General features: G+C 50.8%; 1 protein-coding gene across 3 annotated transcripts in view; it reads left to right on the top strand.

The window, feature by feature from the left end:
- The window catches only part of ATP2B2 (ATPase plasma membrane Ca2+ transporting 2), a 203,507-nt gene that overhangs the window by 54,718 nt on the left and 129,538 nt on the right, over positions 1-19,251 (top strand). The window contains exon 3 of one of the 3 annotated variants that reach the window (XM_004368329.1): positions 181-684. In XM_004368329.1, the coding sequence (XP_004368386.1) occupies positions 486-684 (199 nt within the window). In that variant the 5' untranslated portion in view covers positions 181-485. Of the gene's footprint in view, positions 1-180; positions 685-19,251 lie in introns of those variants that run through there. The other 2 variants (XM_004368327.1, XM_004368328.1) reach the window with 2 other exon arrangements.

The following is a 19,251-nucleotide window of genomic DNA, read 5'->3' as shown; positions in this document are numbered from 1 at the left end:
GTGCGTGTATGTGTATGTGTGTGTGTATGTCTGTGGTGTATGTGTGTATGTGTGTGTGCATGTGTCTGTATAGGTGTATTGTGTGTGTGTGCACATGCACTGGGGCATTCTTGAGCACCTGTCCTGTGAAGCCTGTAGCCACCTGACCCTCATCCACCCTCTGTGCTTGCCCCGCAGGAGCCACCCCTGACCATGTAGATGCCAGCTCTGGGGAGCAGCATGGGCGCCACTGAATGGAGACTCCTGGGTCTGCAGCCCTGAGCCCTTCTGGCCCCTGGACCTTCTCCCACACCTGGGGACACCCCTTGGAGCTCACCACCTCGGCCACCTCGGCCGCCCCCTACCCCTGGGACCCAGACTTGGTGGCCAGGAGCCGAAGTTATCCAGTGAGGTTGAGCTGAGGACAGCCACACGGAGCCATCTCGCAGCAGCCTCTTGTCCAGCACTGACCCTCGGGCTCACCCCAAGTGGGGACTGGGGCAGTCATGGGTGACATGACCAACAGCGACTTTTACTCCAAAAACCAAAGAAATGAGTCGAGCCATGGGGGCGAGTTTGGGTGCACGATGGAGGAGCTCCGCTCCCTCATGGAGCTGCGGGGCACCGAGGCCGTGGTCAAGATCAAGGAGACCTATGGGGACACCGAAGCCATCTGCCGGAGCCTCAAGACCTCGCCTGTCGAAGGTAGGTGGGAGACTGGACCCCAGGGTCACAGTGCCTGCGGCCCCTATCAGAGTTGGCTCCACAGTCAGTATGCGATATCGAACAACTGGCATGTCTCATTTAGGAGTCCCTGGGTGGTGCCACTAACTGAAAGGTTGGAGGTTCGAGTCCACCCAGAGGCACCTCGAAAGAAAGACTTGGTGATCTATTTCCAAAAACTCAGCCATTGAACACCCTATGGAACACAGTTCTACCCTGATGCACATGGGGTCACCATGAGTAGGAGTTAACTTGATCGATAACAATTGGTTTTTATGTCTCAGACACTGGCCGAAAAGCCAGTGGGGCCATTCTAGTGTATTCCATTTTCCCTCATCAAGTGCTCGGTTTGACCCAAGCTCCCTGCAGAGAAAAAGGGCTGGGGGTAGGGGACAGAGCTGGAGCACAGCTGCATTCTGGAAAGGGAGGTGCCAAACCTGTCAGAAGGGGCAGCTCACCAAAGCGGCAAAGTTTAGGTCCATCCTGGGATGGAAGGCCTCCTGCCTCGGAGGTGGAGCAGGAGGGAGGATCCTGCCCTGCCGGAACCAAGGCTCACCGGGCTCCTGCTGTCCCCACTCAGCCCCCAGTGGTTGGTCTCAGGGGTCCACCCACCCCCACCCCACACTCCCTTCCCCAGGCCCCAGGAATCCGCTTATCTGGGTTGCTCATGTGCAGCCAATTCCAGCTTCCTCAGCCCTGCCGCTAGGCTGGCATTGTGCCCAGCTCTCCAAATCCAGACTCTAGCTGGGGATCTGGGGCTTCTGGGCACACAGGGTGTCAGGGAGATGGGCCATCGTGGGGTGGGTGACAGATGCCCTCGCATGTCCCATCCTATTGGGGGGGTGCGTGGACTTTCCCTCCATTGCCAAAATAAGCAGGCCAGAGATCTCCAGAGAGAGAGGGTTTCTGTTTCTAGGGGCTTCTGGGGAAAGGACCAAAGCTAGGCCGTCTGCTGCAAGGCAGCAGTGGGAAAGAATTAGCCCAGCTTCGACGTCAGAGCTTGGGACCCCGTCCCCACACTGACCTGCCACAAGCTGCTGCCTCCTTCCATGATGGGGAAGGGTTCTCTACATAACCCAAAAGACATGGATGTGAGTCTGTGTCCTGACACCCCGCAGAGTCCATGCTTGAACTCTCAGTTTCTCCCTCTGGAAAATGGGCCAACACCTATCTCACAGTGACCGGTGCAGGGCTGGACATGCAGTGAGCAGTCAGTAAGTGGCAGCCATTATTATTGTAAGAATAAGTGGGTGAAAATCCCTCTCCCAGGTATAGACCACAACCTGGGAGGCAGTCAGCATCTGAATGATTCTCGCTGCAGCCCTCGCACCCCAACTCCTGCCCTAGGCAGACCTGCTGACACACCCTGAATGCGTTGCCTACCGAGGCGGCCTGGTGGCCCGCACTGCACACCCAGGTGTGCCGATCAGTCTAGGCGTGACTGGGTGCCCACACCCCTGCTAAGCCCGGCACCTCTAGGGGCCTGTGTCCTTCTTTGTCTGGGACCCTCCCCTCCTGGGTCAGGAGGAAGAGCTGAGACTGGGTCCTTCTTCCCAGATGGGCTGCTCCCACTGACGATTTTGTGCACGCACTGTGCCTTCGCAGGTGTTCAGAAACGCCTTTTCTTCTTCCTTGGTACTGTGTGGTTGTGGTTTTGGTTTTGTGTTGTTTGGTTGGTTGGGTTTTTTGTTGTGGTTGTTTTTTGGAGGGGGGGACATGGGAGTGAGCATCCTTTCTTCACAGTGTGATTCTAGCTCAGGACTTGAAAACGGCCACATGTGGTCCTAAGAAGGGAGAGGGGCTCTGCCTGGGGACTTCTAGGTCCCAGCCAAGTGTGGTCCCCAGTCCCTGGCGGGATGATCCGTGGTCACCTGCACCACCAGGCTGGCACACCTGGCTTGCTAGGAGGCAGGGTTTGCCCAAATGAACTTTGCCCTTGGACGGACCAGGAGATTCCCGTGAGGCAGCCGTTCTCAGACGTCTCTGGGCCCAGACTCTGGAGACCCGATGGAAGCTGTGCCCTCTCCCCAGAAAGAGAGCCAACCGGTGCAACCAAGGTGCTCACAGTATCGGTGGGTTTTCAAACCCCCACGAAGCTTGGCCAGGGACCCAGGTTAAGAAACTCCCCACTACCCACCACCAGCCAAATGGCTCTTGGGACCCTGGGACACACAGAGCAAACACGGCCAAGTTCCGGCACTATGTGGTGCCCCCCCAGTTATTCATTGTGTCCCCCACTGTGTACTGCTGCAGGAGGAGTGGGGAATACATGCCTGAGGGCAGGAATATACTGGGCCTGGCCCAGACGAGGGCTGAATAACCATCTAATGTCTGTCCAGGGACACCCTGACGTGTGGCTGCTGAGTCCTCAGCCCACAAGGAGCAGCTCCCAGTTGCCTGAGCAGCCAAAGTAGCAGATAATTGAGACCAAGTGCAGGTAGGGCTCCAGGCTCAGAGGAGAGGTGAGGTGGATGGGTAATGGAGATTCAGGAAGGCTTCCTGGAGAAGGAAGTGTTTGAGCCGGGCTGTGAAGGAGAGAGAAGAGAAAGCATGAGGTATGGCATAGAGCAGCATCTCAGACAGAATTCCACAGAAGTTACAAGAAGTTAGACATTACATGAAAAATAAAGGGGACTCAGTTTTCTCACCTGTAAAATGGAAAGAATAATGACAGCCCTGGCTATTGCTCTGCCACCTGCCAGCTGGATGCCTTTGGACCAATCATTTTACCTCTCTGGGCCTTGGTTTCCTTATTTTTCATGAGAACCAAATGAGATCTCTGATGGGAAAGGTCTCTGAGAAGGAGGAAGCACTACATTCTGGGAGAAAAGTCCATCAGAGATTAAGCAGAGCCCTGCCTCATTGGTCCCTAGAAAGATTTCCCAGGGTGAAGGTGGAGCAGGAAGAGATTTGGAGAGGGACAGAAGAGCATAGAGCTGTAGACCCCAGACTTGAGTGGCCTGGGTTCTAATGCCAGATCTGCCACTTACAAGCTGTGGGACTGCAAGTTACTCAGTCTCTCTGTGCCTCAGTTTCCTCATCTGTGCAACGGGGATGATACTAGTGACCACCTCATAGAGTTGTCGTGAAGACAAAATGTAGTAGCTTAGAGCAACACTTAGTACATGGTTAGTCCTGTGTAGGTGTTAGGCTTCAGCCTCGAGACCCACAGACTGTGCCTCTGTTTTCCCATCAATAAAGTGGGTTGTAAACATTGAATGAGGTCAGGCCAAGTGTCCGGCATCTCGGTGCTCAGTGAATGTCAGCTCTTGTTGTTTTCATTATGACTGGCATTACTCCGGGGGAAACTCAGCCTTCTGCAAGGATGCACAGCCACCTTCTCCAGAAGGGGTGGAACCCGACTCCTTCCCGGAACACATCATGGGGCACAATTTACTGGGCTGTGCTGCATCTGTTATCACACGGGTGCCCAGGAAGCAGGTGTTGTGATCCCATTTTACAGGTGAGGGGCACAGGGCTCCAGGTCACCCCCACTTTGAACACAGCTCAGCAGGCACCAGGCCCAGGTGTCCTACAGCCCTGAGCTGATGTCCCCTAAGTCGGCCTAGTGTGTCGCTCTGGGAACAGCCCTCCGCAGGTGTTCACAGTCTGACAGGGCCTGTGTAGGTGGGGTCGTTAGGAAACTTTCTTTACTTTCCCTTATGTTTAGCACTGGGACTGCCCTGTGTGGCCGGAATTGAAACCAAGAACTGCTTCTGATTTAGAGAGATGCCTGGCCTCCAGCCCCAAATTAAAAGTGATATGGTCTGCGGCCATGCCGGCTTCAGAGGGGGACTCAGGTTGACCACTCCCGACACCCTCTGTCTCTCTGAGTCACGCTGCAGTAAGCTGCCCACCCAAAAAAATCCATTGCTGTCGAGTCAATTCCAGCTCATAGTGACCCTATAGGACAGAACATAAATTAGCCTTCCCATTCACATCCAGCTACTTTTAGGCAAAAAGGTCTCTGCGAGTGAGAGATGGGGTTTGAAGCAATGAGAAATCCACTCCCACCAGACCACTGCCTGCTGCTGGAGGCAGAGTATGGGCTTAGCTCGCTCCAGGCCGGCAGTGTCCAGTTTTCCTTCTGGAAGCCCAACCTTGGGGATACCCAGTCTGTGATACTTTCCTTTCCTCGTCCACTACTTGATTCTGTTCCACCTGGTGTCAGTGCCCTTCCCTGCTTGTTTCCCCCTGTTCCTTTCCTTCCACTCCCTTCCAGCCTCAGACAAGAGAGTCCCCGAGACTGAAGTTCAAATCCTGACTGGCTTACTGTTTGAGGGACACTGGGAGAGTTCAGTTTAACCTTGCTGAGCCTCAGTTGCTTTATCTGTGAAATGGGGATAATGACAGCACCCACCTCATGGGAATGTCATATTACGTTAGATGATACATCTAAAGGACTTAGCGTGGTGCGCAGCAGACCGTAGAATGAACTTACAAAATGATGTCCATTATCGTTGTTGTTATTATACCCTGGGTGGTACAAGCAGTTAATGCACTCGGCCGCTAACTGAAAGGTTGGAGTTCACATCCACTCAGAGGCCCCTCAGAAGAAAGACCTGGCGATCTACTCCTGAGAAATCAGCCATTGAAAACCCTGTGGAGCAAAGTTCTGCTCTTACACACAACACATGGGGTCGCCATGAGTCGGAATCAACTCAACAACAACTGGTTTTTATTATCATACTCAAGTGTTTCCTTTTAAAAATGACATGCATGGGCCCTATCCCCATGAAAGATTAGGCAATTAGATAATACAGTGCCCAATGAAGAGTTAATGTGCTGTCAGAGGATTCTTCCTAGAGGATGCTTCACTGTGAGGCTGGAAAGGTGGGCAGTGGGTGTGAGGGTGAGCTGCGATCTCCTGGAATCAGAGGCTGCTTATCATTCTTCACCCTGTCCCCAGCACCCGGGCAGTGCCTCAGGCTCCAGAAATATTTGCAGAAAGAAGGAAGGAGGGAGAAAGAAGGGGCAGATGTCCTGTGCCACCCTGTGTGGGACAGAAGGCTGCAGGGCTGGGGACAAGACACAGGACACCCTGCATCACCCATGGAACAATCAGCTTTGGTTCCCCAACCCAGAGGAGCGTTTTCTTGAGCTACTTGGCACCCACGGCCCTTGTCCCTTCGATCTCTGACACCTGCCCCTCAGCATCAGAAACGTGCATCCGAAAGGGCAGGACGTACAGGTCCCCCCGTCTGGGTGTTTGCAGCATTGCATGGCGGGGGTCAGAGGGGGAACGAAAATGGTGCGCTGCATGGGGTGGGGCAGGAATCGGATACCCCAGAGCGCTGTGAAACGGAACCTCTGGTTAATTTTGCATGAATTCCACAGCAGGAGAACACAAGTGTGCCTACCCAAGTGGTGGCAAGAGAGGGGCTGTGAGGGGATGGGAGAGGCAGATAATGGCAGATCGTGCTTCTCATTGCATGTCAATAAGACATTAAACGAGAACACCCCTCTGGCCTGGCGGGGCCCACAGTCTCCAGAGAGCCACTGCCAGCTGGGCACCAGGGGGTAGAGCAGCAAATGGAGGTCCTTCCATCTGTTATGTGGATGTTCTAGTTCTCGATGTGTCCCATCACCCCAAGGATCACTGGGCCACTGAGGGGTTGACAGGAAACCAAGGCTGCCATGGACTCAGCGGGGTCCCAAACCCAAAACCAAACCTGTTGCCATGGAATCGATTCCGACTCACAGCTACCCTAGAGGACAGAGTAGAACTGCCCCATAGGGTTTCCAAGGAACAGCTGGTAGATTTGAACTGCCCACCTTTATGGTTAGCAGCCGAGCTCTTAACCACTGTGCAAGCAGGGCTCCAGCGTGGTCCCAGCTAGGGTGAATTCGGGGGCTTCTCAGACACCAGCGTCCACATGGGGAATTTCACTGACTGACAGGGAGACGCACCCACGGTACCGGAGATGGGTCCCCTCCCCCTGGAGTCTTCATATGAAGTGGCAGGTGCTCCATTTTAAGCCCCAGGACTCTGTCAGGTGTGAGGCTGGAGGAAGAGAACTCATCAAAGAATTTAAGAAGCTGAGGAAATGTAGCCTTCAATAACTGCGGGGCTGGGGGGAAGGCCCGCAGACGTGGGAGGTGGCCCAGCCTTGCCTCTGTCAGTAAGTAGGTTCATGACCTTGGGCAAGTTGCTTAGACTTTTGGCAACCTCAGCTTTCTTATCTGTAAAATGGGAATTGTGCTACTTTCACTCTCTGACATTTGGAGGCTAAAGCGGTGGATTCAAACTGCTTTGCAAATTTTCTGTAAAAGAACCATCGTTTTCCAGTGTTTGTTGCCTATCCATTAGGATTTTATTGAGCAGAAAACCCGTATCAAACTGGCTTGCGCACAAAGGAATTTACAACTTGTGCAACTGAGAAGCACAGAGGTAGTCTGGCCTCAGGAGTGGCTTGATCCAGGGCCTCAGATGCTGTGAGGACGACTTTGTCCATCCCTCCCCTGCTGTCTGTCACCTCTGCTGTGCTCTGTGTTGGCTTCACTCTCAAGCAGGTCCTCCCCACATGGGAGTCTGGCAGCTTCAGGTTAATGCCCTCTCACCCTGGCCACTCCAACAGCCAAAGACACCTCTTTTCTCATAGTTTCTACTTTCAATCCCAAAATAGACTCTCATTGTGCCGCCTTGAGTCATATAGCCACTCCTGAACCAATGCTGTGGCTAGAGGTGAAATAGGCTGATAGGTTAGAGCTGGGTCGTATGCTCACCCCCTAGGGGACAGGTCAGTCCCATCCAGACCACATGGAGATTAGAGGAGGGGAGGTTACCCATGGAAGAGAATGGAGGCCATGGAGGCACAAACCACAGATGCTTATGAGCCTAGTATGTGGAAGTCCCCTGCTGTGTCCTGGGGAGGACATGGAGGAAGAGAGGACGTGCGCCATGCCCTTGAGGAGTGTTTGGCCTGGATGGGAAGAAAAGATAGAATTGAGGAGCCAGCTGAGGAGGAAAGATCCAGGAGCACCAAATATAGGGAGACCATAGAATTTATCAGCCAAACCACAGCACTATTAATAATTACACCAGGGTAATAGACATAAACTAGGCCTGTCCAGGTAAGCTGGGACGGTTTGGTATCATAGTAGTGAAGATGCAGTGCCGGCCTGTCTTGGTTCAAATCCTAGCTCTGCTTCTTATTCTGCTTTCCAGAACGCCGCTCACATATCTTTCTGAATCATCAATAAAATAAATCCACATGCTGATTGATCTGTGCTGTTGATTTCCCCAGGCTGGAGCTGCAGAGTCTCTGCTGGGCACACATCTTGAAGGCTGGGCAGGGAGTGCAGGATGGTTAGAGACCGGGCCTGACCCACAGCCTGGCCCACAGCTGTCCACAGGACTTCCAGGCAGATCCCAACAGGACAAGGGGGACTTCTGTCCCACAAATGATGCCGCCTGACCTGGGAGGTGCTTTGCACAGTCAGGCACCCAGAGAGGGGAGTGGAGAAGGGAGCATTTACAGGTGGGTCTCGCTCTAGGCAGATACCCCCCCACCCCTATGCATAAAGCCTGAGTCCCACCTGGTAGCTGTAATTTATTGTGTGCGAACTTCTCAGAGTCAAGCCCTTCCAACAGATTGTCCCATGTGATCCTCACAGCAGCTCTTTGAGGCAGTGTGTGGCCCGTCAATAAGGAATCAAAAGCTTCTAGAGGAAGGGTAAGGCCTGATTCTTACTATGAAGGCATCCTTGCTTTGCAGAATAAATATGCACTAAACACTAAGTGCCTACTGTGTGCTCAGAAAAGAGAAGGAATGAGAAGAGCATTAAAGTTGAGTCCCAGCTGTACCATTTAGGCCCTTGAGCAAGTCACTTCATCCCTCTGAGCCTCAGTTTCCCCATTTGTAAACAGTATATTAATAGCATCCACCTCCGGAATTGATGGATATTAGTGTTCAACGAATGTCCCCATCGCTTCCCCTGCCTCTATTATGCCAAGTAGAGACGTCGGCTGACACACATTCATTGTTGAACAAATCTATACTGTGCACCTATTATGTGCAGGTTGGGGCCCCGTGTGCTCTGGAGAGAGACGTTCCATATGCCCTCTCAGGCAGTCACAGTCAACCAGTATTTGTGTCTTGTGGCTATAAATGGGACAGGCAGGGGACCAGGACAGGGACAGCCCTTGAGGACATCTCTTCTTGCTGCAGAGACAAGGGTGTTATACAGGCAACAAACTCCAGCAGCACAAGGTGGGCAGGGACACTAGGAAAGATGGCAGCAGGGGTAGGGAGCCAGGGCCCCCATCTGGAGCACAGCCCAGCAAATACCCCACCAGAGAAGTTACCTCCGAGGTTCACGGTTCAACCCGGGAGTGGACAGCCCCGTAAAACCAAATGAGACTAACGAGGTACAGTAATCCAGTGACAAGGGCCAGAAAGCAGAAGGGGACAAGGAAGCTGGTGATAGGGAACCCAAGGTTGAGTAAGGATATTGTTGATGTGTTGTGAGATTGTTAACCATTGTCATACGGCAACATTTGTAGTAACTGTTAAATGAGAAACTATTTTCTTCTGTAAGCCTTCATCTTAAGTGAGAATAACAGCACAATTCAAAGAGCATAGTCAGTGTCACTGAACTATGCGTGTAGAAATTTTTGAAATGGTATATCTTTGGCTGTGTGTATTTTCACCAAAAAAAAAGAGGCTGAGATGTTAGAGGGTTGATATGTTGTGGGGTTGTTAACCAATGTTATAAAACAACATGTGTACTTCTGTTACATGAGAAACTATTTGTTCTGTAAGCCTTCACCTGAAGTACAATAAAAAAAAATAAAATATAAAAAAAAAAATACCCCACCAGGGGAGAGGGGAGGAGTCCCTTCCCCAAAGAGCTCCCCAAAGAGTCCCAGGAAAGGGGGGTGCTGCCCCTGCCCTGAAGACACTCCCAGTCTAGCTGTGACAGCAGTTCCTAGCTATGATACTAGTTACAGCGTACTGATACTAGTTAACACGTACTGAACTCGCTGCTGAGGGCTTCACAGGCATTATCTCATTTAATCTTTGCACCACTCCTATGAAATGGGAACTATTATTATTCCCAATTTACAGATGAGGAAGCAGAGGCTCAGGGTACCGCTGCTCTCAAGAGGCCCAGCCAGGAGTGGTGCCCAGGCAGTCTGGCTCCCGAGTAGGCACACACAGCCTCCTCAGTCTGCTGCCCCCATTGACAAAAATGATTCTCCACGAAGAGGGCTGAGCTGAGTCCTGAGGTGGAAGGAGGGTGATCCCTGCCTGAGTGGGGAGGTAGGAGTCATGGAGGCCTCCTCTGAGGGAGGCCGGGGAGGTTGAATATGCAGAGTTGGGGAGGAAAGCGCACTCTTAGTGGGGGACCAGCAGGAGCAAAGGTCCTGAGGCAGGAACTAGGGTGTGCACAGGGAGCAGTGAGGATTTCATTGTGCCTGAGATGTCTCAAAGGGCAGGGGGCTCCAGCTCACAGACCGTGGATTGATTTTATTAGACTCTCTGATTTAGTTGATATTTCATGCTATGTATGCAGACTGTCCCCTCGGGTGACATTGTTTGTGTTTGTTGCACCATCCATGTGAGTGGGAAATGGGCCCTGAGTACAGCCCACCTTCCAGAGCCGGGTGAGCCAAAGGAATGTAGGTAAACTGAGGGCTTGGGAGGTGGTTCTCATACTAGGGTCCCTGGTGCTCTGAGGTCCACAGAGGTGCCCAGGGCACAGGTGGATGCTGAGTGGGTAGGGCTCTGGGCTTCCCACCCCACCCTGAACCAGAGCAGCTCCTCCTTGATCTGTTCTGCATGGTGAAGCAGCTGGTAAGATTCTTTTTTTAAAAAAAAAAAGAGTTCAAAAGAATAAAAATTTTGAAAACCTCTGATAGTGGAGAAGAGTGCTAAACTATAGTTTCTAAAAGGCTGAGTTTGAGTCCCGGCTCTGCTCTAAACTGTTTGACCTCAGACAGGTTATATCAGTTCTTGGTACCTTGATTTTTACATCTGTCAAATACAGCAGATAGTATCCAAATAATACCCAGCTCCCAGGGTCCACACTGGTCTATGGATTAAATGAGAGAACACACAAAAATGCCTGGCCCACAGTTGAGCCTCAGGGGAGGTTCATCTTGCCACAGCCCTACCCTGGCCATGGCAGGACCTCATGTGCTAGGTCCCAGAGGGGGCACATGTGACTGTGCAGGCCGTCCAGCCTGCCCCTTATGTACTAGAAGACCCATCAGGCTGGGAAGAGTCAGGGACCAGCCTGACTTGGCCCTTATTGACTGGAACTCTCTACAAGACCCCCTCCTGTGCCTCAGTCTACCCATCTGGAAAATAAAGAGGGTGGGTTGGGTAGTCTCTGAGGCCCCTCTAGACTCAGGCATTCTAGAATTGAGACTCGCCACCTGAGCTCCCCTCAGCAATGGAGACATCAGATTGGCCAAAGTGTGGCTGGCTCGTGGCCAGACCCCACATCCCTCTTCCCTTGGAAGTCCGTGACCTGAACCCTTGGGGCATGGCTGCGGTCCCACCACTGCCCAGCCCTTGGCCCTTCTGCCCCAGACCCAGACCAGGGGCCCTTCGGTATGCACATGGCTTTCAAAGACAGAACCAGGCTTGGTAGCCGACAGGCCCCGCGGTGTGCCCTGGCAACAGTTCTCTGGCTCCCAGAAGCCCAGAGGCCTGGTCACTAGTTTCCAATGACTTCCCTTCCTGAATCTCAGTTTCCTCATCTGTCAAATGGGCTGAGGGGTGAGCGATATTGCTCAGTGACTGCAGCTTGGACCATCTCTAACATTAGTGCAGCCTCCCCACCCATCCACCCAATCTGGGTCCCACAAACACCCAGTTCAGCTCCAGAGAGAGGAAGCAGCCTCTCCCTCCAGGCCCGCCTGTCACACGAGAGGCCCCAGTGGAGCAGGTAAGTTATTTATACAGGCCTCCCTCACCCCACAACGATTATCTTACTCCTCCTGGCACACTCCAGACCTCTGCTGTGGTTTCAGATCTAGAGTTATTTATAGTCAGTGGAAATTAGCACCTCGGCCGATGGCTCCCTGGTACCCCCTGCCAACATCACCCTTCACCCCAAAGAGAAGGCCCCCTGGAAATTTCCATGGTCCCGGCAAATGATCCCAGGTACCATTTCTGGCTAGGAGGACTCAGCTCTTTTGGTGGGATAGCTTTGGACAAAATATCATAAAGTTGAGAGGTGAAAGCAGATCCTTCTGGCTAGAGGATTGGGGAGTGCTGCATGGAGGAGGGGGCATTTGAAAAAAATGTTGAAGGATAGGTAGGGTTTTCCATGGAGAAGAACACTCCAGGTAGAGGGAACAGTGTCGACAAAGGCATCGAGCAAGGAAGAAGGAAGAGCCAGTCGTTCTGTTTGGCTGGGGCTTGGGGCAGGGAGTGAGTAGAAGTAATAATAATAATAATTAAAAGTAACTGAGCATTTTAGTTGCTGTTCTAAGAGCTTTACATACATCATGACTTCATTTAATTCTCCCAAAAGCCCTATGAGGTAGGTGCTAGTATTATCCCCATTTTTACAAACAAGGAAACTGAAGTACAGAGAAATTAAATCACTTGCCTGAGGACACACAGCTAATTAGGAACTGGGATTCAGAGCCAGACAGGCCAGCTCCAGAGCCCACACTCAGAACCTCTGTGAAGACATCTGAATGCTGAGCCCAAAACTTTGAGCTTAAATGAAGATACAGTAGAGAGCCCTTGAAGGTTCTTGAGCAGAGGAGCAGTGTGGCTAGGACAATTGGTCTAGCAACCATGAGTGTGGTTTGGAATGGCTAGAGACCCCAGGAAGTGAAGCTGCAGAGAAGGAGGGCCAGGGTGGTGGTGATGGAAAGGAAGGAGCTGGAAGCCGCAGGACTTGGCTGTGATTGGCTGTCGAGGGAAGGAGAGGTGTGATCTCGGACTGAGTCTTCAAGGCAGCAACTGGTGGCTGACAGTGAGACAAAGCTGACAAGGCGAGGAGCAAGCTGAGGGCGAGATGAAGGGTTGGCACTGGGCACCGTGCCTTTGCAGGGCTTGGGGTAGAGAATGGCAGGCCCGGAACCCTGGAGAGGAACTGGGCCTGGCCTAAAGGTAGAACACCTCCGTGACAAAGATGTCTGTGGACAAGTCCTGTCTCCCCTAACAGGTCCCAAACCCGCATCAAGAACAGGTCGACCACAGGAGGGCAGAGATTTGGCTCTGTCTTGTTCACTGCTATATCTTAGGACCTAGAACAGAGTCCCAGTACAGAGCAGACTCAATAAATGTTCAAGAATGAGTTCACCTGGGGGCTTTTTAAAGATGAGTCCTTGGGGAACATCAGCTACTAAGGGAGCAGGAAGCAGGGAAAGAAGGAGAAGACAGAGAGGTAGGACAGAGCCCCACGCAGGTAGGGTGTGATCAGGGTATCTGATACCAGATTGGCAGCCAATTAGACCTAGGGTTTACCAGGAAGTGGGACAATGAAGGAGCAACAGCCTGGAGGGCAGGCTGTCAGTGAGCCCTTGGGAAACCTCTACTGGACAAAACTGCGGGATAAACTGTTCCCTGGGGCCACCCATTGCACACACAGTTCCTCTGGGATCTGGGAGATCCTGCAAGAGGGTCAGAGCAGTAGGGAGGACTCATGGACCCATGGGACCACAGGTTAGGAAGGGTCCTCAGGTACCATCTCATCTAGCGTCCCAGTGGGCAGATAGGGAGACTGAGGCCCAAGAGGGAAGGGACTTGCCCAAGCACATAGCACACACTGGGGCCCCAGCATCATCCATGAACGTGGTGGAGGGGGTGGGGGCCCCTGCTCCTGGTCTCCATTTCCACCTCCCCAGCTGCCCAAGACCCACTCTCACCTACCTCTCCCCTGCCTCTCACTTGGGAAAATCACCTCCACGCTCAGAGCCCAGTTTTCTCTCCTATAAAGTGGGAGCAGAAATAGGAAAATATGGGGATTGGGGTGAGGGCAGACGAGCTAACTGCTGTATGGGCATGTATGTCTCCCAGAGCCCAACACAGTGGGGGTCAGGAAGTAGCAATGCAGCATAGAAGCTAAGAGGCAGGTGGCCCTGGGTCTGAGTCCCAGCTATGCCACTTACAAGCTGTGTTGTGCTGAACAAATAACTTCACCTCTCAGAACCTGGTTAACCAGTTGCCATCCAGTCGGCTCTAACGCATGGCGGCCCCATGTGTATCAGAGTAGAACTGTGCTCCATAGGGTTTTCAGTGGCTGATTTTTCAGAAGTAGATCCCCAGGCTTTTTTTTCCAAGATGGCTCTAGGTAGACTCAAACCACCAACCTTTCATTTAGCAGACAAGCATATTAACCATTTGCACCACCCAGGGACTTCTGGGACCTGTTTACCTAACTGTAAAAGAGTATCCCTTCCTGGGACTGTTATAAGGAAGAAATGAGGTGGTGCAAGTAATAACACGCTCCACACAGTGCAGGAAGCATGCTGGGAATGGAAACTGCCATTACTGTTATTACTACGCCTATTATCGTTACCATCATCAGCATTACCATTATATAGATTAAGAAGTTGAGGCCCAGAGAGGGAAGGGTCTTGCCCAAGTTCACACAGCCATTTGGCAGCAGAACCAAGTGAGAACATGGAGCTCCTGACCCACAATCCCGGTGGGTGTGTGATATTTAAAAAAAAAAAAAAAAGTGCCAAGTAATCCCTGAAAGTCCATCATTAGGAGAGCAATAAGTCCCTTTCAGCTTCTCCACATGCTTGACAGAACATTACGCAGCCAACAAAGATGGTTATTACGGAGAACACGAAGCAACGTGGATGAGACTCATGGAATAAAGTGACGTGAAAAAAAGTAGCATTTAGCATTGTACATTCCAATAATGGCCAACCAAAAACCTGTTACCGTCCAGTCAATTCTGATTCATGGCAACCCCATGTGTTAACGAGTAGAACTGCTCCATCGGGTTTTCTTGGCTATAATCTTATGGAAGCAGATCACTAGATCTTTCTCCCACAGAGCTGCTGAGTGAGTTTGAACCATCAACCTTTAGGTTAGTAGCCGAGCACAAACCGTTTGTGCCACCCAGAGTCCCCAGTAATAACAACAACTACATAAGAAGAGAAAGGAGCCTAGTAGGAAACATCCCAGAATGTGCCCAGTATTGGGGTTGTGGGTAAGAGTAGGCATGATTTTTTTCTCTCATATTCTCGTTCTGCATTTGTGGTGACGTTGTTCTAAGCAGGGTCAGTCAAGGTACACTGGTTGTAAGCAACAGAAGCTGACTGGGCAGTGTAATAGAAGATTTGCGGGCAGAATGGGAATGATCTCCCCAAGTTGGAGAGTAAAGGCTGGAAAACCTGGCTCAGGCAGAACAGGAAGCTGGGATGTACAGGGGTCGGCGGCAGGACTGACGGCAAAAAAACTACTCCAGCTGTTTTTGGTCACTCAGGATTCCAAGTCGTGCTGTGCTAGTGAATGTTTAACAGCCAGCATCCCAGGTAGGGAGGGAGTCCTCGTTTGTAGTGTTTGCTCAATTCCACAGTGTAAATACTCCCACCGTGTCAGCAACATGACATCATGTTGGTGGAAAGACGTGCAGTAGCATGCCATTATATATTATTTTTCCTCTACAGATACTATAGGCTATTTATTTATTTATTCAAGAGAAAAGACCATAGTGAAACATGGTAAAATAACTAACAAGTGACATGTTTTGGATATTTATTGACTTTTTAAATATAATTTATATACTTGTAACTTTATATAATTTAGTTTTAGTGATAATGGTATTTAACAACCAACTGGCAAAATACCTGAAGATTTAACAATCAGCTCTCGAGAGCCGGTGTGGAGCTGCCTCCAGCGTGCCACTGAGTCCAAGTTCCAGGAGAGAGAGTGTGATTGGCCTACCCCGGTCCCATGCCCACCCTTAAGCCAGGATGGGGGATGGTGAGCAGGGCATCTTGACTGACAGCCACCAAGTCTCCTCCCAGTAAGGGAAACATAACCTCCCAAAAGGAAATCAGGCTGCAGCCATCAAAAGGAGAAATGCCACTGGACAGCCAAAAACCAACACATTTTTGTTTCTCGCCTTGATAATTTAAGTTGTATTTTTATTTTATAATATCTTTTTTTTTTTTTTAATTCATCATTGTTGGAAGTCCCAGAGTCTTTAAAAAGGATCCAGGGCTTAGTTCTGAGAACAGCAAACCAAAGGACCCAGCCAGGAGAAGTGCAAGGGGCTCAAAGCAGCCACCTCCACCCCTACCCCACCCCACCACAACCCTTCACCTTCTTCTCCAGACCAAAAAAAAAGCCATTACCATTGAGTCAATTCCAACTCATAGTGACCCTGTGGGACAGCGTAGAACTGCTCCATAGGGTTTCCAAGGAGCAGCTGGTAGATTCAAACTGCCAACATTTTGGTTGGCAGCCTCAGCTCTTAACCACTGTACCACCAGGGCTCTACCTTCTTTAGAAAGGGAAATTAATGAACTAAACTTTCAGCCGACCACCTATCACACTGCCTGAAAGTCCACCATTAAAGATCTGCCCTGAGAGAACACAGACACCCCCAGGTGAGCAGTATCTTAGGGAAGGGTATTCTCAAGTAGCCTTAAGGGCAGATGAGAGTGAATGGGAACCCTCAGGGGCCTGGGGTGGCCCAGATATGGGATAGTACCCTTAAAGCTAATCTCAGAATTGTAGGCCAAGTGAGCGTCCTAATCCTAATGAGTCCACGATTTACTCGGGAACCCAGATGACCATCCGAGAAGATTCTGGGTCCTTCTTGTGGCCTCATGTCCCTGGCTCGTGGCCACATATGGCCAAGGTGGGGAATCAGACCCTCGCCTTAGAACCTGAGAGCCACCAGCTGCCACCTTATTTGGGATCATCTGGTAGCCAGCAGAAGGCCAGCCCAGGGCAGGCCAGGGGATATGATTTAGGAAGGAGACCAGAGGGGAGGGCTGCGCCATCCTCCAGTAATAGCTGAGTTGGGGACCACCTTGTACCTAGTGCTCACAGACGTGGGTGGGAAGTGCCTTTATTAACCTCATTTTGAAGATGAGGAAACTGAGGTTCAGAGAGATTGCCTGACTTACCCAAGTCATGCAGCTGTGGGAATAAAACGCAAGCCTGGATGAGGCCAGACCTCATGCTCTTAACCTTCTGCTTAAAGGGGATGATGAGGGGGCATCCCCAGGACTTCGTGCCCCCACAGAATCATGCTTGGCCAATGGCACAGGAACCTGGGAGTTTTCAGTTGCTCCAGAACACACTGGAGCTCAGGCCCAAATATGAGAGGGGCTGGGACAGGAGATAGGCACCTGATACACCCATGAGGCAGCCAAGAGTGTGATCCCGTTTCCAGGCCTCACTCATCTTCCTCCTTCTGGCCAGAGACATTCTCAAGGACCCCCAGCCCTGAGCCTCAGGGGCTAAAAAAAATGAGCCCAGGATCCCAGACCCAGGGGTTTGAGGCCCTTTGGCCCAGAGATTGCTGGGCAGGGTCTGGACATGGAGGACCAACCAATGGTCCAGTGTTACCTCCTTCACTTGCTTGCTGTGCAACCTCAGATGAATCACTTTCCCTTTCTGAGCCTCAGTTTTCTAATCTGAAAAGTGGGTTTAGATATGCCTACCTACAGGATTATTAGGAAACTTAAATGAGAATAATGTACATGTAACCCCCCTTTTCTATCCTGTCCCCCCTCCAAACTGTTGTACCCACAGTGGCCAGAGTAAACTTAAAATATGAGTCAAGCTGTGCCACCTCCCTGCTCAAAACCCAATGGCTTCCATCACTCTTAAAATGAAATCTAAATGCCTCACTGAGGCCTGCAGGTCCAGTGTGGTCCAGCTGCCACCCTGTTGCAGTGTCCTCAAAGATAGGCAGCAAAGCCAAGAGGAGATTGGGGTCCCCAACCTGTGGATGCCCAGAACTTCACTGGTTAAAACTACAGAGTTCACCCCTTCCTTTAATACCATTTGGGATTCCAAAATAAATTAAAGATTATAATTAAAAATAAATGGTAATTATAATGTGGAAGATGTGCTTTGAGACTGTAGATGCCCTACCCTCTGCCCCTAGTGGGTGTGCCCCACCCCCTTACTGAGATTTCCTGCATTCATTTATTGATCCACCCACCCTTTAAAGAAGCATTGATTGAGCACCCACTTTGTGCTAGATGGTGCCCGAGGTGGTGGGGATACAGCAGTGAACAAAAGCAATAAAGATTCCCGCCCTTACGGTGCTTACAAGAGTCCAGCAAAAGATACAGAAACAAATAAGTGAACCAAAAAATATCAGGTGGGGATAATTCGTTGATGAAAATAAATCAAGAGGATGGGATGGAGGGTGATTAGGGGAAGGGAAGCTTTAGATAGGCAGTCAAGAAGGGCTTCCCGGTGGAGGTGACGTTTAACCTGGCTCAACTGACAAGTTGGATGCCTAAGAATTAATTTCCATGGATCAGACAGTGGATTCTGGGGGGGCCTTGCTCTTCAGTGTTTTCAGATCCCATATGTTCATTTCTTGGGCTCTGTCAGGCACTCTGCAAGGCCCTATAATTCTCATGATCTCATTTTAAATCATGGCTGCCTGCCCTGGGAGACAAGCATTTTTAGCATCTCATTTGGTAGTAAAGAAACTGAGGCTCAGAGAGCAATTTGCCCAGGGTCACACAGTGAGTTGGTGACAGAGTCGGGACTTGTCTTTGGGTAGCCTGACTTGCCCAGTCATGAGCCCCTTCCCCCACCCCCTTCCTTGCTGGGATGTGATTTCTGGAGAAACCACAGGATCAGAAAGAGACCCCTAGCTGTCAGCTGAGAGAGAACCAAGTCCCTAGAGGGCACTGGTTGTTCAATGAGGCAAAAGGGGCAAGACTGTGGCCTGATCCCCAGAGAATAGGCTGGTGGGAAAAGTCCTGGGCAAGCCCCATTGCGGGGGGGTGGGGGGGGGCGGTGAACCATTCAGAGACAAACTAGAACACTGAGGTTAACTCTGTTTATTACCACACTTGGGCTCAACCCCTTAAGGGTTCTCCTTCCACCTGAGACAGGTAGTGTTAGCCTGCCTGGTAGGTAAGCAGGCACCATCCTAGACTTTTGGGTTTTACTTCTTGAAGGCAAGGGCTGTTTCATTTACCTTTGAAACTCCAGCACCTCACAGGAATTCTGAGTAAATGAAAATGTAAGTGAGTGAGTGAGGAATGAAGTTTTTGATTGTGTGTGTGAGTGAGTGGGTTAGTGAGAGAATGAGTTAATAATGAAGTTTTTGATTGTGTGAGTGAGTGAGGAATGAAGTTTTTGATTGTGTGTGTGAGTGAGTAATGAAGTTTTTGATTGTGTGTGTGAGTGAGTGGGTTAGTGAGGGAATGAGATAGTAATGAAGTTTTTGATTGTGTGAGTGAGTAATGAAGTTTGTGAGTGAGTGAGTGGGTGAGTGAATGAGTTAGTAATGAAGCTTTTGATTGTGTGTGAGTGTGTGAGTGAGTGAGGAGTGAATTTTGTGACTGAGGGTGTGAGTGGGTGAGTGAATGAGTTAGTAATGAAGTTTTTTATTGTGTGTGAGTGAGTGAGGAAT

Source organism: Trichechus manatus, unplaced genomic scaffold, assembly GCF_000243295.1.
Source record: "Trichechus manatus latirostris isolate Lorelei unplaced genomic scaffold, TriManLat1.0 scaffold00001, whole genome shotgun sequence".
NCBI lineage: Eukaryota > Metazoa > Chordata > Mammalia > Sirenia > Trichechidae > Trichechus > Trichechus manatus.
Note: the sequence above shows the minus strand (reverse complement) of the source record. Positions and strands in the feature narration are given on the sequence as shown.